At 39.9% G+C, this 17,273-nt stretch overlaps 1 protein-coding gene across 5 annotated transcripts in view; it reads left to right on the top strand.

Annotated features, from left to right (window-relative positions):
- The window catches only part of slc6a9 (solute carrier family 6 member 9), a 98,581-nt gene that overhangs the window by 72,962 nt on the left and 8,346 nt on the right, over positions 1 to 17,273 (top strand). For all 5 annotated transcript variants that reach the window (XM_085390308.1, XM_085390306.1, XM_085390307.1 and 2 more), the window contains 8 exons: positions 7,225 to 7,356; positions 7,512 to 7,785; positions 10,875 to 11,007; positions 11,118 to 11,252; positions 11,374 to 11,477; positions 12,707 to 12,944; positions 15,383 to 15,517; positions 15,668 to 15,767. In XM_085390308.1, the coding sequence (XP_085246434.1) occupies positions 7,225 to 7,356; positions 7,512 to 7,785; positions 10,875 to 11,007; positions 11,118 to 11,252; positions 11,374 to 11,477; positions 12,707 to 12,944; positions 15,383 to 15,517; positions 15,668 to 15,767 (1,251 nt within the window). The remainder of the gene's footprint in view (positions 1 to 7,224; positions 7,357 to 7,511; positions 7,786 to 10,874; positions 11,008 to 11,117; positions 11,253 to 11,373; positions 11,478 to 12,706; positions 12,945 to 15,382; positions 15,518 to 15,667; positions 15,768 to 17,273) is intronic.

Raw genomic sequence — 17,273 nt, 5'->3', positions numbered from 1 at the left:
TCCTTTTTTGGATTGATGATTTTATTTATTAAGGGGAAAAAAACTTTCCAAACCTGTCTGGTACTGTGTGAAAATGTAATTACCCCCAAACCTAAGAACTAGTGTTTGTGCGTTGGTGATGACTGGGAATGAGTCTTTCACATCGCCATGGAGAAATTTTGTCCCAGGGTTTTTGAGCATGATTGACCTGTTTAAGGTCATGACAAAGCATCTGTATTGGATTTAAGTCCGCACTTTCACTTGGCCACTCCATGTCATTTTGGGTTTTTTAGCCAACTCAAAACCCACTTGTACAAAATAGCTTATCCCACATAACCTTTCCACTCTCCTATTTTATTTGTTTATGTCTTATGCTTTTATGATTCTGTAAACTTCTTGCTTTTATGTTGCTTTTATTCTACTGTGTACAGCGACCTTGAGTGTTTTGAAAGGCGCTTTCAAATAAGATGTATTATTAAATGTATTATTATTCAGAGGTGGTTTGGTTTACTGTCCTGCTGCATAACCCAAGTGTGCAGGAGCTCCAGGGAACAAACTGATGGCCGGATATTCCTCTTCAGGATTTTCAGTAGAGAGCAAAATGCATTGTTCCATCAGTTATGGCAAGTTATCCAAGTCCTGAAGCAGCAAAGTAGCTTCAGACCATCACACTACCACTGAGTGGTACAATAATCAGGTCAGCTCAGACTTTTGAGTAGACTCACTAAACACTCAGTTTCAGTTTTGTGTTTTGTTTTTTCTACTTTTGGCTCAGAGTGATTTCATATAGAGGGGATATAATAATATTGTCTATTATTGTCAGCATACAGCTCTAACTGTAAGCACACAAGGCCCATCCAGCTGCTGTACAAACCTTCTGTTTATGAGGGGCATCCAATCAGAAGACAGTTGGCTTTGACAGAGTTAAAGCAGCTTGTTCCAGACATTGGACGAAATAGGCCCTGCAGTAGATGATTCACATTTAAATCGGGATTCATACTAAGCTACTCTAGCAAAATCCATGAATATAATAATAATAATAATAATAATAATAATAATAATAATAATAATAATAATGGATACTTTATTATAATGGGGAAATTACTTGTTTTTCTCTGCATTTGACCCATTCACTCAGTGAAGCAGTGGGCAGCCCACTAAGTATGGAACACCAGGACTGCCATAATGAATTAATTAAATACACCATTAAATAATTAATTAAATGTGGCAATAATTAATTAAAATTGGAATTAATTAATTAAATAAATAGTTATGATATATGTAATTAATTAATTATTGACACATTTAATTAATTATTTATGTATTTCACGTTTTAATTAATTATTGACACATTTAATTAATTAATTATTGACATATTTAATTAATTATTTATGTATTTCACATTTTAATTAATTATTGACACATTTAATTAATTATTGACACATTTAATTAATTATTTAATGATATATTTATTTATTTCATTTTGGCAGTCCTGGCGCCTGGCTCTCATCATGAAATAATTTTATCTGTCAGCCTCACCCATCAAACTCAGGGGGCGGGGTTAACGCTGATCGAGTCAAAACCATTGCTTTGGCCTGGTGGCCATTGTTTCTAGCACACAACAACCGGCATGTGGAAGCTAACAGAACTGAGCTTTGAAAAACCCTGTTTGTGTGTTACCAAATACCGTTTTAATATTTTTTTAGCCGAGAATGTAGTGGTTTAATCTTCATGTGTCTGGTCGGTTTGTCAAGATACAGCCTCTTTGCAAAAGTGTTTCGATGATTTCGGAGATGTCGTCCCAGTCTCACGGCAAAGCGTGGGATAGACCCGCTCGCCTCGCAAGCAATCCCACCGACAAAGCGCAGGCCCCGGTACACAGCTGTAGTAACCCCCGCTGACTTCTTTTACTGAGGTTATATTTATCGGTGTTTTATTTCCTGAAGTTCTTATGTGTCCTACGTGTTTCAGTCGCCAATTCTGAATTATAACTAACATTAAAAACATGTTTAAGGAGGAGAGAGAGCAAATAAATCTGTTTAACATCTGATCTTTGGGTTTTTGTTCAGTAATCAGCGTGACCTGTGTATAAACACATAAAAGAGATAACGTTGGTGTTTCCGTCATGTAGTAACTGCTGGCTTTAACTGTACAAAGGTTGTTCGACACTATGAAACATATACAGACTTCATGATGTTCGGCTAATATTTTTATTGTGAATATTAATCATGCTGACCTCGCTCTGTACACCACGCAGCGAGGTCAGCATATCCACGATATCCTCAGCTCCATGAGTTAACACAAAGTTTCCCAGCTGACTATCTAACTGCCAACTATTCCAGAGACGTGAAAATATACAGCATAAAGAAAAGTGTAAGAGACTCAGCAGCAGATTAGAATAACAGTTATACATTTAATAAATCACCAAATGAATCCAAGAAACGAGCAAACCTGTTCCGACAATTTGAATTTGTATTCCCTCAGCTGCAGACTCGCTGCTGTTTAAATGTTTGAAAAGGAAGATTAGATATAAAAAACGTCAAACATAGACTCAGTCTGCCTTCACATTTGATATGAGGCCAGCACGTATAGTGGCCTCAGCAGGCTATTACTGAAATACACGTGCTATATCTTAAACTATGATATAAACAGGGAGGTCCTATTAACATGTTTAGTTTTAAAGGACACCTTCCTGCCTTTAGTCTCATTCATGAGCAGTATTCGTTTTCTTCTAACATCCAGAAGTCTGCACGATGTGTTTCATAGTTTGTAACAAGCCTTTGACAGGTAAACATAACATGACCGAAAAAGCAAAAAAAAAGAAAAAAAAAAAAAAAAAGAGAGAGAGAGAGAGAGCGAGAGAGAGAGTGTTGACATAAGAAGAGAAAATGCTCTCAATTATGGAGACAGGCAAATGGTTCATTTATGTTTGATGTGTGTTTATTCCTCCCTAAATATCGTCGGTGAAGTTTGCCATGCACGTCAGATTTTCCTGCGCATTTTTATACCTCTGCCAACAGAGAGAGAAAAAAAATCACATTCTAACAGACAGCTGGTGCTTAGAATACAGTTGAATAACTATTAAAAAACAGATGATATTTAGATGATAGTTCAGTCTAACACATGTGCCAGTGAACCATTAAACGTCTGTGAAACTATGCAGTTATGAAACGTAACTTTAACCTCAGCCAAACCGATTTGCTCAGTTGTAAATAAAACAGCGAAGTAAACGTGACCCGACAGACAGAACCTGAGTGAATGAAGTCCAGCGTTTAACCACTGAGAGCTAAAACTCAGCTGAGGTTTGAAAGCTGTGTGCCGGTGATTGGACATCAGCCGCTGATAAAGCTGTTCGCCTATAAAGTGCTCTGTAAGGAAACGAGCTCCAGCAGCTCTGCGCTCGGGGAAAACACTATATTTACTTATCTTGTGCAGTTAAACTGTGACTATCACCAGGTAACTAGGCGTGTTTCTTGAATTAGCAGCAGGTGTTAAACAGCTGACAGATGAGGAGGAGGATGCATGCAGGTAAACTGAGGGTCTGCTGAGCTGATCGCTGGTTTCGTGAGAAAAATGTCAGCTCGTTCTTTATGTTACAGAAGCACAGAGACACAAGACCAGGCGGAAAGAGACGATCGTTCGGTGAAAATGAGAATCTGCGAATGCAACATGTGGAACACGGAGAGTGGAATATGTAAACAAACCGGTTAATGTAACCCCCTCGGTGCACTCTGCATGCTAACTGTTAGCAGAGCTAGTGAAATCTCTGAAAACATCTGAGCACTTTTGCAAGCATGTTCTATGTTGACAACCTGACCAGACATACGGCGCGACATTCGCGGCTAAAACACTGTTAAAAGTGTAGCTGGTGACAGAAAAACGGGGTATTTTAAAACTACACCACCACCATTGCTGCCTGTGATTTGATCTGCATTCTGGGATAACTGGCTGCCCCAAGTCTACACAAGCAATCGATTATCTAGGATCGACCTGTTTTGACTTACTTTGCACGGCAACCAATCAAATGTTAGAGAAGCTGCATGGGCAGCGTTAACCCCGCCCCCTGAGTTTGATGGGTGAGGCTGACAGATAAAATTATTTCATGACGAGAGCCAGGCGCCAGGACTGCCAAAATGAAATAAATAAATATATCATTAAATAATTAATTAAATGTGTCAATAATTAATTAAATGTGTCAATAATTAATTAAAATGTGAAATACATAAATAATTAATTAAATGTGTCAATGATTAATTAATTACATGTGTCATAACTATTTATTTAATTAATTAATTCCAATTTTAATTAATTATTGCCACATTTAATTAATTATTTAATGGTGTATTTAATTAATTCATTATGGCAGTCCTGGCGTTCCATAACTAAGCAGGCGCCCGGGGAGCAGTGTGTAGGGACGGTACCTTGCTCAGGGGTACCTCAGGGTAGCCGTTAAGTGGATTCGAACCGCCGACCTTCCGATCATGGGGCGACCACTTTACCTACTGAGCTATCCCTGCCCCTAATATAAAGCTGAAAACAAATATGACTGTTGGTATGATGTTCTTTATATGAAATGGTGGGTTAGTTTTCAACTTTTGTCTCGTCAGTCCACAGAATATTTTCTCACAAGTCTTGGGGAACAGTAAAAAAAAAAAAAAAAAATTGTTTTGTTTTTTTTAGCTAATCTGTGGGTAGTTTTCTCTTGGGACATCTCCCATGGATGCCATTTTTGCTGAGACTTTTTTATTTTTGAATCATGAACACTGGCCTTACCTGAGGCAAGTGAGGCCTGCAGTTTTATAGATGTTGGTCTGGGTTCTTTTGTGACCTCCTGGAGGAGTCATCTGTGTACTTTCACCGTAATTTTGGTAGGGCTGCCACTACTGGGAAGGTCCACCACAAAGTTTTCTCCATTTGTGGATATTGGCTCTCACTGTGGCTCCCTGAAGTACCACATCTTTAGAAATGTCTTTCTAACCCTTTCCAGACTGAAAGATGTCAATGACTATATTTCTTAGCTTTCGGATGATGTGTTGCTTTTTGATATCTTTTACCTTGCTTCATTTTGTCAGACAGGTTCTGTTTAAGTGATTTTTTTGATTCAGGTCTGGCAGTTATCAGGCTTTGGTTTGGCTCGTGAAATTGAACTTAACTTTCCAAACAAATGTGATTAATCACAGTTAATTCATGATTAACAAGGGGGGGAAGGTAATTACTTTTTCACATAGGGCCAGGTAGTTTGGATAGTTTTTTCCCTCTTAATAAATGAAATCAAAATTTAAAAGCTGCATTTTATTTTATATATCATATATGCACAAAAAAGGAGAAATCTGGAAAGGGGGAAATACTTTTCCACGGCACTGAATACGTGCCAGTAAAAAGGAAAAGAATAATAGGTCTTTAACAGTTAAACTGGGGTTAGAATCTAAAAAAAAAAGGGAAATTTAGCAGATATGATTACTTATTTGTGCTAACATTATTAGCAAGATCTTTTATTGTGTGTATTTGTTTGAGATATAAAGTCAGATCATTGTGCAGGCCGGATGTTTCAAACATATTTCATAGACCTATACTCGGTGCAGCTGTCTTTTTTCCACAATAGCTCACACATTACGTGCTCAACATCAATGCAAAACATCTTTTTAGGCATAAAGGTTTGCAGTTATTGTTTGTTGGGCTGTGATTGCTGTCAAAATATGTCTGAGCACATAGAACAGATCCAGGTGCTGCTGCTGTTATGCTGCTTTCATAATAAAGCTACCGTATTCAGTGCGTAAGAACATCGTGACAGCAAAATAAGCTCTTTTGTCAGTATTTTGCTCCCTACTCTGATGCATCCTAAAAGCTGTGGATTAAACATTAAACAGCCTAAATTGTGTTTTAAATACCTTGCATCTTCCTTTGAAAACATGCGCAAGAATTGTACCAACGTGTAGTGAAAAGCAGCAGTGTTGGTCCAGTTCTCCTCACTCAGTGCTTGATTTCCTTGGCATGACCCCAGCTGCAGATAATAAGCCTACAGTGCAAATATTTGGATTTGTGTCATGCATGCAGGAGCCTTGAGTTCCTGCGCAAGGACTTTGTATATGGAGGCCATGCATTAGCTCAACACACAGCTGCAGATACTGCAGCAGTGACCGTTCACTTTATCAGCAGTGAAAAGGTTTGGACAGTATCAGCTGGTTGCACCAACATAGTTCACATGTGGAGTATCTTATGAAAGCATACTAGCACGTGCACACACGCACAGATTGTCCCTCTAGTTGACCGTCTGGTTTTTGGTCCAGTCTGAACCACCAGAGAGTTGCTGCACTGCTGAACAGACATTTAGTGACCTCTCTGCTCACTCTAGGGAGGTTATATAACAGATGAAATTCATTTGCTTTTTAAAAAAAAAATAATAATAATTTCAGGTTCAGTTATAAGTCTGTATGGCATGGGTCCAATTCATGTAAGACTTGATTTGGTTAAGTTTTAAATTGCACGTCATTGCTTACACGTAAGTATTTTAAACCGTATAATAGCACAGCCTGTTTTTAATGACAACATATGGTCCATTGTGCCTCTCTGGCTTGTAGCTGGAGAGCCTACCTATGTAGAATACTTATAGACTACGTCTGCCAGCTTATATAATGTGCCTGATTTCTTTTGTCTGCTGGTGTCTGTGGACTTGGCATCTCTGCAGTAATTATGCTCATCTGGCTCCATGGTAGTTATTATCTTTGTCAGGTAACAGAATAGGAGGCAGCTGACTTTTGTTTGCCTCGTAGGTTTGGATATTTTTGTCACGACTAACACAAAAAGTGTTCTCACAACAACACAGTAATTTGTACAGACCATGCATCTAGCTGTTTAAGAGTTTGCTAGCAACAAAACACTGAATAGGGCACCATTTATATCAGAGGGGACGAGTTATGCTTGTCTTCATTTTCTCTGATATATCTTAATAGCTCTAACTGTAAGCACACAAGGCCCATCCAGCTGCTGTAATCAGAAGACAGTTGGCTTTGACAGAGTTAAAACAGCTTGTTCCAGACATTGGACGAAATAAGGCCACCAATGCCCAGCAGTAGATGATTCACATTTAAACTGGGATTCATACTAAGCTACTCTAGCAAAATCCATGAATATAAATATAAAGCTGAAAACAAATATGACATGTCCCTTTAAATCAATGTGTTCGTGTATCCTTCCCAGTCTTTCTGGACCAGAGAAATTGACTTCCTGGTTAATTTTCTCCTCCAGGTGCCTTCATGCTGCCATACTTCATAATGCTTGTGTTCTGTGGCATTCCACTCTTCTTCCTCGAGCTCTCCTTTGGTCAGTTTGCCAGCTTGGGCTGTTTGGGGGTTTGGAAGATCAGCCCCATGTTTAAAGGTAAGTATATGCGTGTGTATGTCTTTGTGTGAATATTGATTTTATTGTTCATATGAAAATTTAATTAGGCAGCAGTAGTTACATCCACTTCACATTTTAGTTTCTAATGTTCTCTACCTGGTTATCTTTTTCTCTCCATCCTGTCCTACCTTAAGGCGTGGGCTACGGCATGATGGTGGTGTCCACCTACATTGGGATATACTACAATGTGGTCATTTGCATTGCCTTCTACTACTTTTTCTTGTCCATGACAAACCTGCTTCCATGGACTTACTGCAACAACCCGTGGAACACGCCAGACTGCAGCGGTGTCGTTAGCAGTTACCAGTTGAACGCTAGCCTGGCAAATGCTACCAGTAGCTTGGTAGCTGGGGTGTCTGAGGTAGTGAACCGGACCAAGAGGACCAGCCCAAGCGAGGAGTACTGGAAGTAAGAACAGGAAGTATATGATGCACTTAGGCTGACACTAAAAATACAGTTAAACCAAAAGTTTTTCTCTGCGAAGTAGTACTATATATAAAATAAATCAGGAATGCTTGCTCATGCAATGATTGAGTTTTGTAATGCACTTTGTTTTGCCGAGTTATACCAGTAACCTCTTAGAACCTGGTTGTGTAGGCCTATCATTCTTAACAGAGGTCGAAATTGACTCAGACCTATCAGATAAGTTTGACTCAAAGAGGCCTCATGTTTGCAGAAAGTATTCAAATATTTGGACTAGATTTGACTGGACTAGCAGAAGTTTCTGTACAGTGTTGGGTCTGCATCATCTCAGCTGACATGCAGGGTGTTTACCATACCCCTGCGCACTCTGTTGTGCAGCACAGTCACAAAAATCTGCATAAAGTAGGAGATCTTTAAGCGGATATCCAGGTACATCTACTGTTTAAGTGCAGGCTTTGCTATGTTATGTAAAAGTGAGAGTGGTGTATATGCATCAATTATCAGGGATGTGACAATGCTAGAAATTTGGTGGTTTGCATTGTAGAGTGTGCATAAACCATGAGGTTAGTAGCTGGCTTCTGGAAATTGCATTTTGTCTCGACTTTAGCATTTTGACTCTTACTATGTTAGAGGCCATACCGTACTATATATAATATATATTATACTGGCAGATGCTGCTTGTGTAAGAACAACTATCAGTCACAGTAGCCATCGGTACCCAAAAAGATGAATTAAAAAAATAAACTCAAACAGCATACATAGAGCTGGGCGATAGAACGATAACGATATGTATCGCGATATAACTTTGACTCGATAGAGAAATTAAGCTATCGCGATAGACCTCGCCGCTCTTGTCCTCAAGAAAGAAAAAAAAAAAAAAAAAAGGTCAGCCAATCCAAATTAAGTAGTGCAGAGCCGAACCAATCACAGCCGCAGCATCACGTCGCGTGACTTGTTACGTACAGCACAAGTGCCAAGCCGCACGTGTGTTTGTTTGGGAAGCAGCCAGCGGGTAATGGAGCCAGCGCGTAATGGAGGAAATGAGTGTGCCGACTAGAAAAATCAACCGAGCGTGACCGAAGAGAAAACAGATGATGGTTCCAATGCCGGAGAGATTGTCGAACGGAAGAGCCATAGAAGTTCCGTAGTGTGAAGGTATTTCGGCTATTTCAAGTCTGACAAAAAACAGAGTAGCGTGCACTGTAAATTGTGCCGAAAGCAAGTCTGGAAATACAATAAACTGGTGCATGCGTCACACTGTGCGCCACGTTATTGTTTCGGTGAAATGAATTTCTACAATACTGTTAATTCTACTCTCTGCAGTGTTTAAATGCTTACATATACACAAAGTTACTGTCCCTCCACACATACGACTCTGTTCTGCTTCTATGCCCCAGCTTTGTTTACTTTTTCCCACCGAGGCTTCTAGACTTCTGATTGGCCAACATTTCTGCACGGTTAGAAATCTAGCTCCACCTGCTGCTTTGGCATGTTCATAGCAGCGTTTTCCTTCATTTCTGCCTTTATGTGTGGACGGGATTCTTTTTTAAAACGAAAACGGAAAATCTCCGTTTTCAAAGATACCCGTGTACGTGTGGACGTAGCCTCAGTCTCTGACTGGAAGCGCTAATTCGTCATTCGGCTTTTGTCAGACTAAAGTAACTGTTAAAACTGTTTGAAAAGCTCAGCTATACAACAAGGAGAGATTGAGAATTTCCTTTTAGTTCTCAGTTTATTTGATATTGACAAAAGTTAGTCAGTTTTGTCTGTTCTTCTGTAAAACAAGCTAAGATTTATTTTTAGAATTAATATTTTGTTTCTAAGTGGAATTGACAATTTAGTCTGTTTTGTTTGTTCTATTTTGAAACTTAAACGCTTTAGTGGCTGCCTTTTGTGTAGTTTGCAATATTTGCCTTTATTTATCTGAAAAAGTCTCATGTTCCTTAACTCATTCACTGCCAGCCATTGGCAGTGAATGAGTTAAACCCATTGACTCATTCACTGCAATTGACGGCTATAGACGTCAATGGCAGTGAATGAGTTAAGTACATCTACCCTGTTGAACTTATTATGGGAAATAAGTATTTAAATAAAAACAAGCTGCTGATTATTTCACATTTTACTTGTGAGCAACGGCACATTTAAATCTTACAAATATAGTTATTTGGCTTATATCGTGATAGATATCGTTATCGCCTGAAATGAAAAAAACATATCGTGATATGAAAAAATCTCATATCGCCCAGCTCTAAGCATACAGTTATGATGGGGAAAGGCTGGAAATGTGCTTTTAATCCTATGGTGACTGACTTGACACTCCAGGAACTACAGATTTTGGCACTTCCGCGTTGGCTTCAGTTTTTGCCCTCACAGTTTGTTGCACAGGGAGCAAAAGTGTAAGAGAAATATCACGATTTTAATTACTAAAGTTGAGGTAGACCTGTCCTGCACCTGCCGCTGCCATTCCACATATTGTTATTGTACAGGATCTCTAGTGCTTGCAGAAATCTCCAAAAACATTGGTACTTTCAGTAGCATTTCACTGTCAACTTCTTTAGAATTTTATCATCATTTTTGTGCCAGTGTAGCAGTTCCTGTGGCATTCGCATCACTTAACATCCATAATTAGTAGCATTAATATAGGCCATCAAAGTGGAAGTCAGAGTGTTGTCATTATCTGCTGCCTCTTATTCAAATGTGTTGCAGAAGGAGCAGCCCTGTAACTGCACTCCCTGATGCTTTTCTTGGCATTTTAATGACAGAGGGTACATATGATTATGTAATGTGGGACTGCTCAGCTTGTCGGTACAGACTACCTGTTCATTACTAATTACAATACCACATATAATACCATTTCAGATTGATGGATCTGTTTGATCACAAGATACAAGGTTTTTGTGGCTCTGCTTAAAGTTTTCTATTATCTATGTGCTGAAGACTGTTGATAGAGTGCAAAGCTGGGCTTTTTTTTCCTCTTTCAGAGTTTTCTTCTCTTGCACAACTTTAGTCAGACGTGTAAATGTAAAGTATTTCAAGCACCTGAAACCTTCTCTGTCTGTGTGTCTGTCTATCAGACACTATGTGTTGAACATCTCTGATGATATTGGGAACTTTGGAGAGGTCCGTCTCCCTATCCTGGGATGCCTGGCTGTATCCTGGGCTGTTGTCTTCCTCTGTCTCATCAGGGGCGTTAAATCCTCTGGAAAGGTGAGCCTAGAGCACACACACATGCACACACACACCCTGGCTTGATGGCATTTTAAGGCGCTTGTGTATAGGATGATTTTATCAGCTTGTGTGATCATCTGTGTGTTCAGGTGGTGTACTTCACAGCCACATTCCCTTATGTTGTTCTGACTATCCTCTTCATCCGTGGCATCACCCTGGATGGAGCCATCAACGGCATCAAGTACTACCTGACTCCACAGTGGCAGAAAGTCCTTGATGCAAAGGTATGCACTTCCATTAGCATGTAGATAAATGAGATGTGCTGGATGTAGAAATGTTTCTGAACTGGGTTTTTTTCCCCCATCTTTGTACTGCCTCTGACAGTTTGTGGGTTTGTTTGTGTAGGTGTGGGGAGATGCCGCCTCACAGATCTTCTACTCCTTGGGTTGTGCCTGGGGTGGTCTCATTACCATGGCTTCATATAACAAGTTCCACAACAACTGTTTCAGGTTGGTAAAGATGATGAGTAAACTCATTATAAGCTATGCTTTAAATAAAAAAGAATACACATTCAGGGCCAGGCGATGATGAGTTACTAAGGAAGAAATTCTGAGGAAAAGACTTTGCTTTGTCTAATGGGATTAAAATCCAACTGCCAGCACCTTAAAAGCACACCTATAAAAACATTACCACGATATAGGTTTGGTTTTGTCATTGTGGTGAGTGCTGTGCTGAGTATAACGCGCTCTGGGAAAAAAGCCTGACTTTATTTGAGTTTATGCATCAGATGACCTAATGAGTCAGAGCAAGAGCTAAGGAGCAACTATGAGCAGTGGGGTAAAATAGTCATTCGCAAAAAGAGAAGGTGAGGTAAGTGGGCACAGAGATAAATGCTCTTTTGGACTTGTGTTAGGAGGCTGGTTGCCATGTGCTTGAACACCAGGGGAGCGTGCAAGAAGCCAAAGAGAAGGTGAAGATGGAGGAAAAAGGACAGAGAAGGAGATAAGGAGGGAAAACGATGTCATTTACTCTCCTGAGCTTGTCCACACATGCTGATGGAGTGAGGGTGTCGGTGGAGGGGGCTAAGGAGAGAAGCTAAAGATATAATGTGTTCCTCTGCCAGAAGCTTGAAGTTGTGCTATCAGTGCACACAGCTGCACGGCAACTTAATCAGCTTGTGTTCTGCAGCTCCATCCCTGGTGGAGATGCTTTTTGCACTCCTGTAACACCACCAGTTGGTGCGCATGCAGAAGTGCAGATAGAGTGGGATCGAACAGAATCCGTATGCGTGGGGAAACGGACTGGCATCAAAGTGATCAAAGACATCCTCTGCAGTAACCTTAACAGGAAATGTGAGAAAGGAAAGCAGTGTGGAAACACAGTATTCCCTTGTTTAGATCTGAACACGGTCAAAGTCCGAGTCTGTGTCGGAGGAAGAGAAGATGAAAAGGTGTTTCCCGGGCAACAGTCAGATGTCAAAAAAAGAGCAGAAAACCAGCACTAGTGTATTAGTGTAAACAGAGTAAATGAGCTTAGGAACACTATCGTGACTCATACATCGGGCCTATTAAGACTAATGAAGCCATCTTCTATATTAATTCACAGTTTTATTAAACACTGATATTTCAGCAGACAGATCGAGATCAGCTGATCCCATTTGTTTTTCTTTAACCATTTAAAATGTGTTCGGTATGTATTCATATAATTGGCTTTGTTCTTTGTTCCTTTCAACATACAGAGACAGCATCATCATCAGTATAACCAACTGTGCCACCAGCGTTTATGCTGGCTTTGTCATTTTCTCCATCCTGGGCTTCATGGCCCACCACCTCAACGTCCCCGTGTCAGAGGTGGCTGACCACGGTCCGGGGCTGGCCTTTGTGGCCTACCCAGAAGCCCTCACTCTGCTTCCAATCTCGCCGCTGTGGTCGCTGCTTTTCTTCTTCATGCTCATCCTTCTGGGACTGGGAACTCAGGTGAGAGCAAGAAACTGCAGCGTCACGCACCGCTCAAAGATTTCATTATGAACTGTGTGAAATCATATAATTAACTTCTTAATTAAGCTTAGTAATCAGTATAAGTAATTAATATGCATTGACCTTGTGGATATAATTAATTAAACATTACACTAAATGTGTATGGAGACAGACGTATAGATAGGTGACTGTATATGTGCAGTCATTAGTATAGATTGTTTTTCATGTTTTCAGCTGGAGCGGTCTACCAAATTCCAGTTTACCTTCAAACAACAAAACAACGTGCAAATGCTGTCTTTAGTCCATATTTGTTGCATGCTGAGTGAACCTCCATGCTGATACTCTAAATAGACCAAATAAACTCACTGGAATGAGAACTGACTGGAATTGTTTGCGTGGGGAAATCAGGATTAGATCTGATCTGGATCTGCTGATGTGTAATGCTAAAAAGCTTACAAGTCATTTACAGTCAACAGTTAGTCTGCCTGTGTGCCACGTTTTTCATTGCTGACTCAGGGAGACTATAGGTGCTGTTTGTAGGTATAACTTAGATGCTATCTTTTTGAAGTGATTGTGGCCCCGTAGCTACAAAATTATATTCCTGCTAAAATGAGATGGTGAACATTATGTCCCACTAAATAATAGTGTTTGAATTTAATAGACGTAACCTCTCATAACCCTGATTCCAAGTTTGGACTTGCTAAACTGCTAAATATTTAAAATAAAGGAGTGGCACGCTCTGTGGTCTTCTGCTGCTAACCATTTGCATCTTACTTCATTATATATTTAGGTGAAACTGGGAAATTTGTATCTGGAATGATGTATTTGATGCCAGCAAAACAAAACTATCGAGTGGAAAGAAGCTGAAATGGAGTGTTTCAGAAGTAAAGATGGGCGTTCACCCTCCTTAACATTTCTCAATGTAAAGTTAATCAGTGACCGTGGCATCAGTGCTATTAATGCTAAAGGATATATTCAAGTTTGGAGCAACATATGCTGCTATCCAGGGGACATCTGTGGCAGGGATGGGCTTGTTTATTTCATCAAGATAACATGCACAGCACATATTACAGTGCAGCTCTGAACTGTTAAGCTGCTGAAATCTTATATTAAGCAATACACTCAACAGCCACTTTGTTAGGTGCACCAACTGCTCATTAACGCAATTGTTTAATCAGCTAATCACACGGCAGCATTTAGGCACGAGCACATGGTCGAGACATCTTGCTGACATTCAAACCAAGCATTCGAATAGAAAAGAAAGGCCATTTAAATTACTTTAAATGTGGCATAGCTGTTAGCCAGATAGGCTGGTTTGAGGATTTCAGAAACTGGAGATCTGCTAGGATTTTCCAGCACAAGCATCTCTGCAAAGGATGGTCCATAAAAAAGAAAATATCCAGTAAGCAGCAGCTTTCTGGGCAAAAATCCCTTGTTTGATGTCAGAGGAGATTGGGCAGATTCAAGCTGATGGACAGGCAACAGTAACTAAAATAACTACTCATAACAATCATGGTATGCAGAAGAGCGTCTCTAAATGGCCAACACATTGAAGCAGATGAGCTCCAGCAGATTGGCCAGCACAGAACTGGAAAAATAGTCTGAGTCTCATTCAGTCGGTAGTGTCACAATTTGGTATAAACAAGATGAAGGCACCAGCATCCTGCCAGTGTTTCAGGCTGCTGCTGGTGCAGTAATGGTATGGGGGATATCTTCTACGCACACTGAGCATTGTTTAAATGCAACAGCCTACAGTAGTATCATTGCTAACAATGTCCATCCCTTTATAGCCACAGTGGTCCATCAATGTGGCTATAGTCAGCTTACAGTTAGTTTCTTAAACATGAAATTGAGTCCACTTCACCTCCACTGAGTATTTCCTTGTTGAATCTGTGCCATGAAAAATTTAGTTGGTTGTGAAGGGAAAGGGGGGTCAAACCTGATACTTACCAGTATCTGCCTAATAATGTGGCCACTGAGTGTAGAACAGGAAAACATTTGGCTGTAGAAATTGCTTGTGTGTACTTGACTTTTTCAGAATCAGGGTTGTAGTACTATTCTAACCTTTTAGCCAGTATGAATAAGAGGTGTTTTATTCTCAGACATTTATTTGACTTTCTGCGTATTTTTGGTAAAATATAGACATTATGCTTCAGAGGTGGATTTTTACTTCCATATATTGAATATTTACAGATCAAATTCACAGTACAGTGGATATATATGTGGCTGGTCTTAAGGAATGCTGTAATAAACCAATTGTATTTCATTAAAAAATACATTTAAATAGACAGGACAATGAAATTGAGGAATTTTTATTCTCACAATTACTCAACAATGGATTATCCCTTTGGTCAAGATTCCTTTTGGTCTGTCGTCATGTAAGCAGAAGTTTGATCAAGAATTCATCTCCTGTCAAATTCTTTTCCCTGTTCATGTAGTTCTGTCTGCTGGAGACCTTAGTGACGGCCATCGTCGATGAAATTGGTACAGACTGGATCATCAAGAACAAGACCGTAGTCACGCTGTCAGTGGCCATAGCTGGTTTTCTACTGGGAGTGCCGCTAACGACACAGGTACAAACATATGGAGAGCACATCCTTAAACACAATCACTCTCTCACTGGACTGATGTTTTTTACTCATTCTTTGTGTGTGTGTGTGTGTGTGTGTGTGTGTGTGTGTGTGTGTGTGTGTGTGTGTGTGTGTGTGTGTGTGTGCGCGCAGGCAGGAATCTATTGGCTTTTACTGATGGACAACTATGCTGCCAGTTTCTCTTTGGTGATCATCTCATGCATCATGTGCATCTGCATCATGTATATTTACGGTAAGGAGGGAAAAAGAGTGAACATGGTGCACTTTCTAAGTGTGGTAGTTCAATTTTACAAATATGTAATCACACAGGCACAAACTGAAACACACCTAAATAAGTGTTCAAGCTGATCTCAGATATATGACCAACACTCAGTGGATGATGGAAAAAGGTCTAATTTACTTATGGATCCAAGTTATAGATGAGTAGCAGGAACAGTGGGGTGTCATTCAGAATATGAACAGGAGAGATAGTGATACCACAGTGGACCATACCCACAGTGAAACCTGGTAGTAGGTGTTGTGCATTTTGCCTACTCAGGAATAGGACACCTGCACTGATTAATAATAATAATAATAATAATAATGGATTGTATTTGTATAGTGCTTTTGGAGGCCCTCAAAGCGCTTTATAATTCCACTATTCATTCACTCTCACATTCACACACTGGTGGAAGCAGCTACAGTTGTAGCCGCAGCTGCCCTGGGGCAGACTGACAGAAGCGAGGCTGCCTACTGGTGTCGGCCCCTCTGGCCAACACCAGTAGGCCAACGACCAACGACCAAGACAGACAGAGCAGGGGATCGAACCGGCAACCTTCCGGTTACAAGATGAGCTTCCCAACCCCCTGAACCCCCTGATTCAACTCAACACTGGCCATGGGTCACTCCATCCAAGTATCACTCCATCGTTTATAGATGGCTTTGTTCTCCATCTGTGTGTAGAAGGGGTCATGGTTCAGTATGAGCCCAAATACACCAAAGGGCTTTGAAAGAACTCCTTAAACAACTAATTCAACAGTTACCTGACCTTTATCCCTATGACTCACCATTTATAGACAGTATCAAAGACGGACGTGGTCACTGTGATGTCACCCAGTGGTTTTGGACTCCATAGTTTGAAGTAGAGCTGGGCGATATGAGATTTTTTCATATCACGATATGTTTTTTTCATTTCAGGCGATAACGATATCTATCACGATATAAGCCAAATAACTATATTTGTAAGATTTAAATGTGCCGTTGCTCACAAGTAAAATGTGAAATAATCAGCAGCTTGTTTTTATTTAAATATTTATTTCTCATAATAAGTTCAACAGGGTAGATGTACTTAAGGAACATGAGACTTTTTCAGATAAATAAAGGCAAATATTGCAAAATACACAAAAGGCAGCCACTAAAGCGTTTAAGTTTCAAAATAGAACAAACGAAACAGACTACTAAATTGTCAATTCCACTTAGAAACAAAATATTAATTCTAAAAATAAATCTTAGTTTGTTTTACAGAAGAACAGACAAAACTGACTAACTTTTGTCAATATCAAATAAACTGAGAACTAAAAGGAAATTCTCAATCTCTCCTTGTTGTATAGCTGAGCTTTTCAAACAGTTTTAACAGTTACTTTAGTCTGACAAAAGCCGAATGACGAATTAGCGCTTCCAGTCAGAGACTGAGGCTACGTCCACACGTACACGGGTATTTTTGAAAACGGAGATTTTCCGTTTTCGTTTTAAAAAAATA

This window comes from Rhamphochromis longiceps, linkage group LG18 (assembly GCF_057381845.1).
Source record: "Rhamphochromis longiceps isolate RC_006_pf linkage group LG18, R_longiceps_female_GT1.1, whole genome shotgun sequence".
In the NCBI taxonomy this organism is placed as follows: domain Eukaryota; kingdom Metazoa; phylum Chordata; class Actinopteri; order Cichliformes; family Cichlidae; genus Rhamphochromis; species Rhamphochromis longiceps.
Note: the sequence above shows the minus strand (reverse complement) of the source record. Positions and strands in the feature narration are given on the sequence as shown.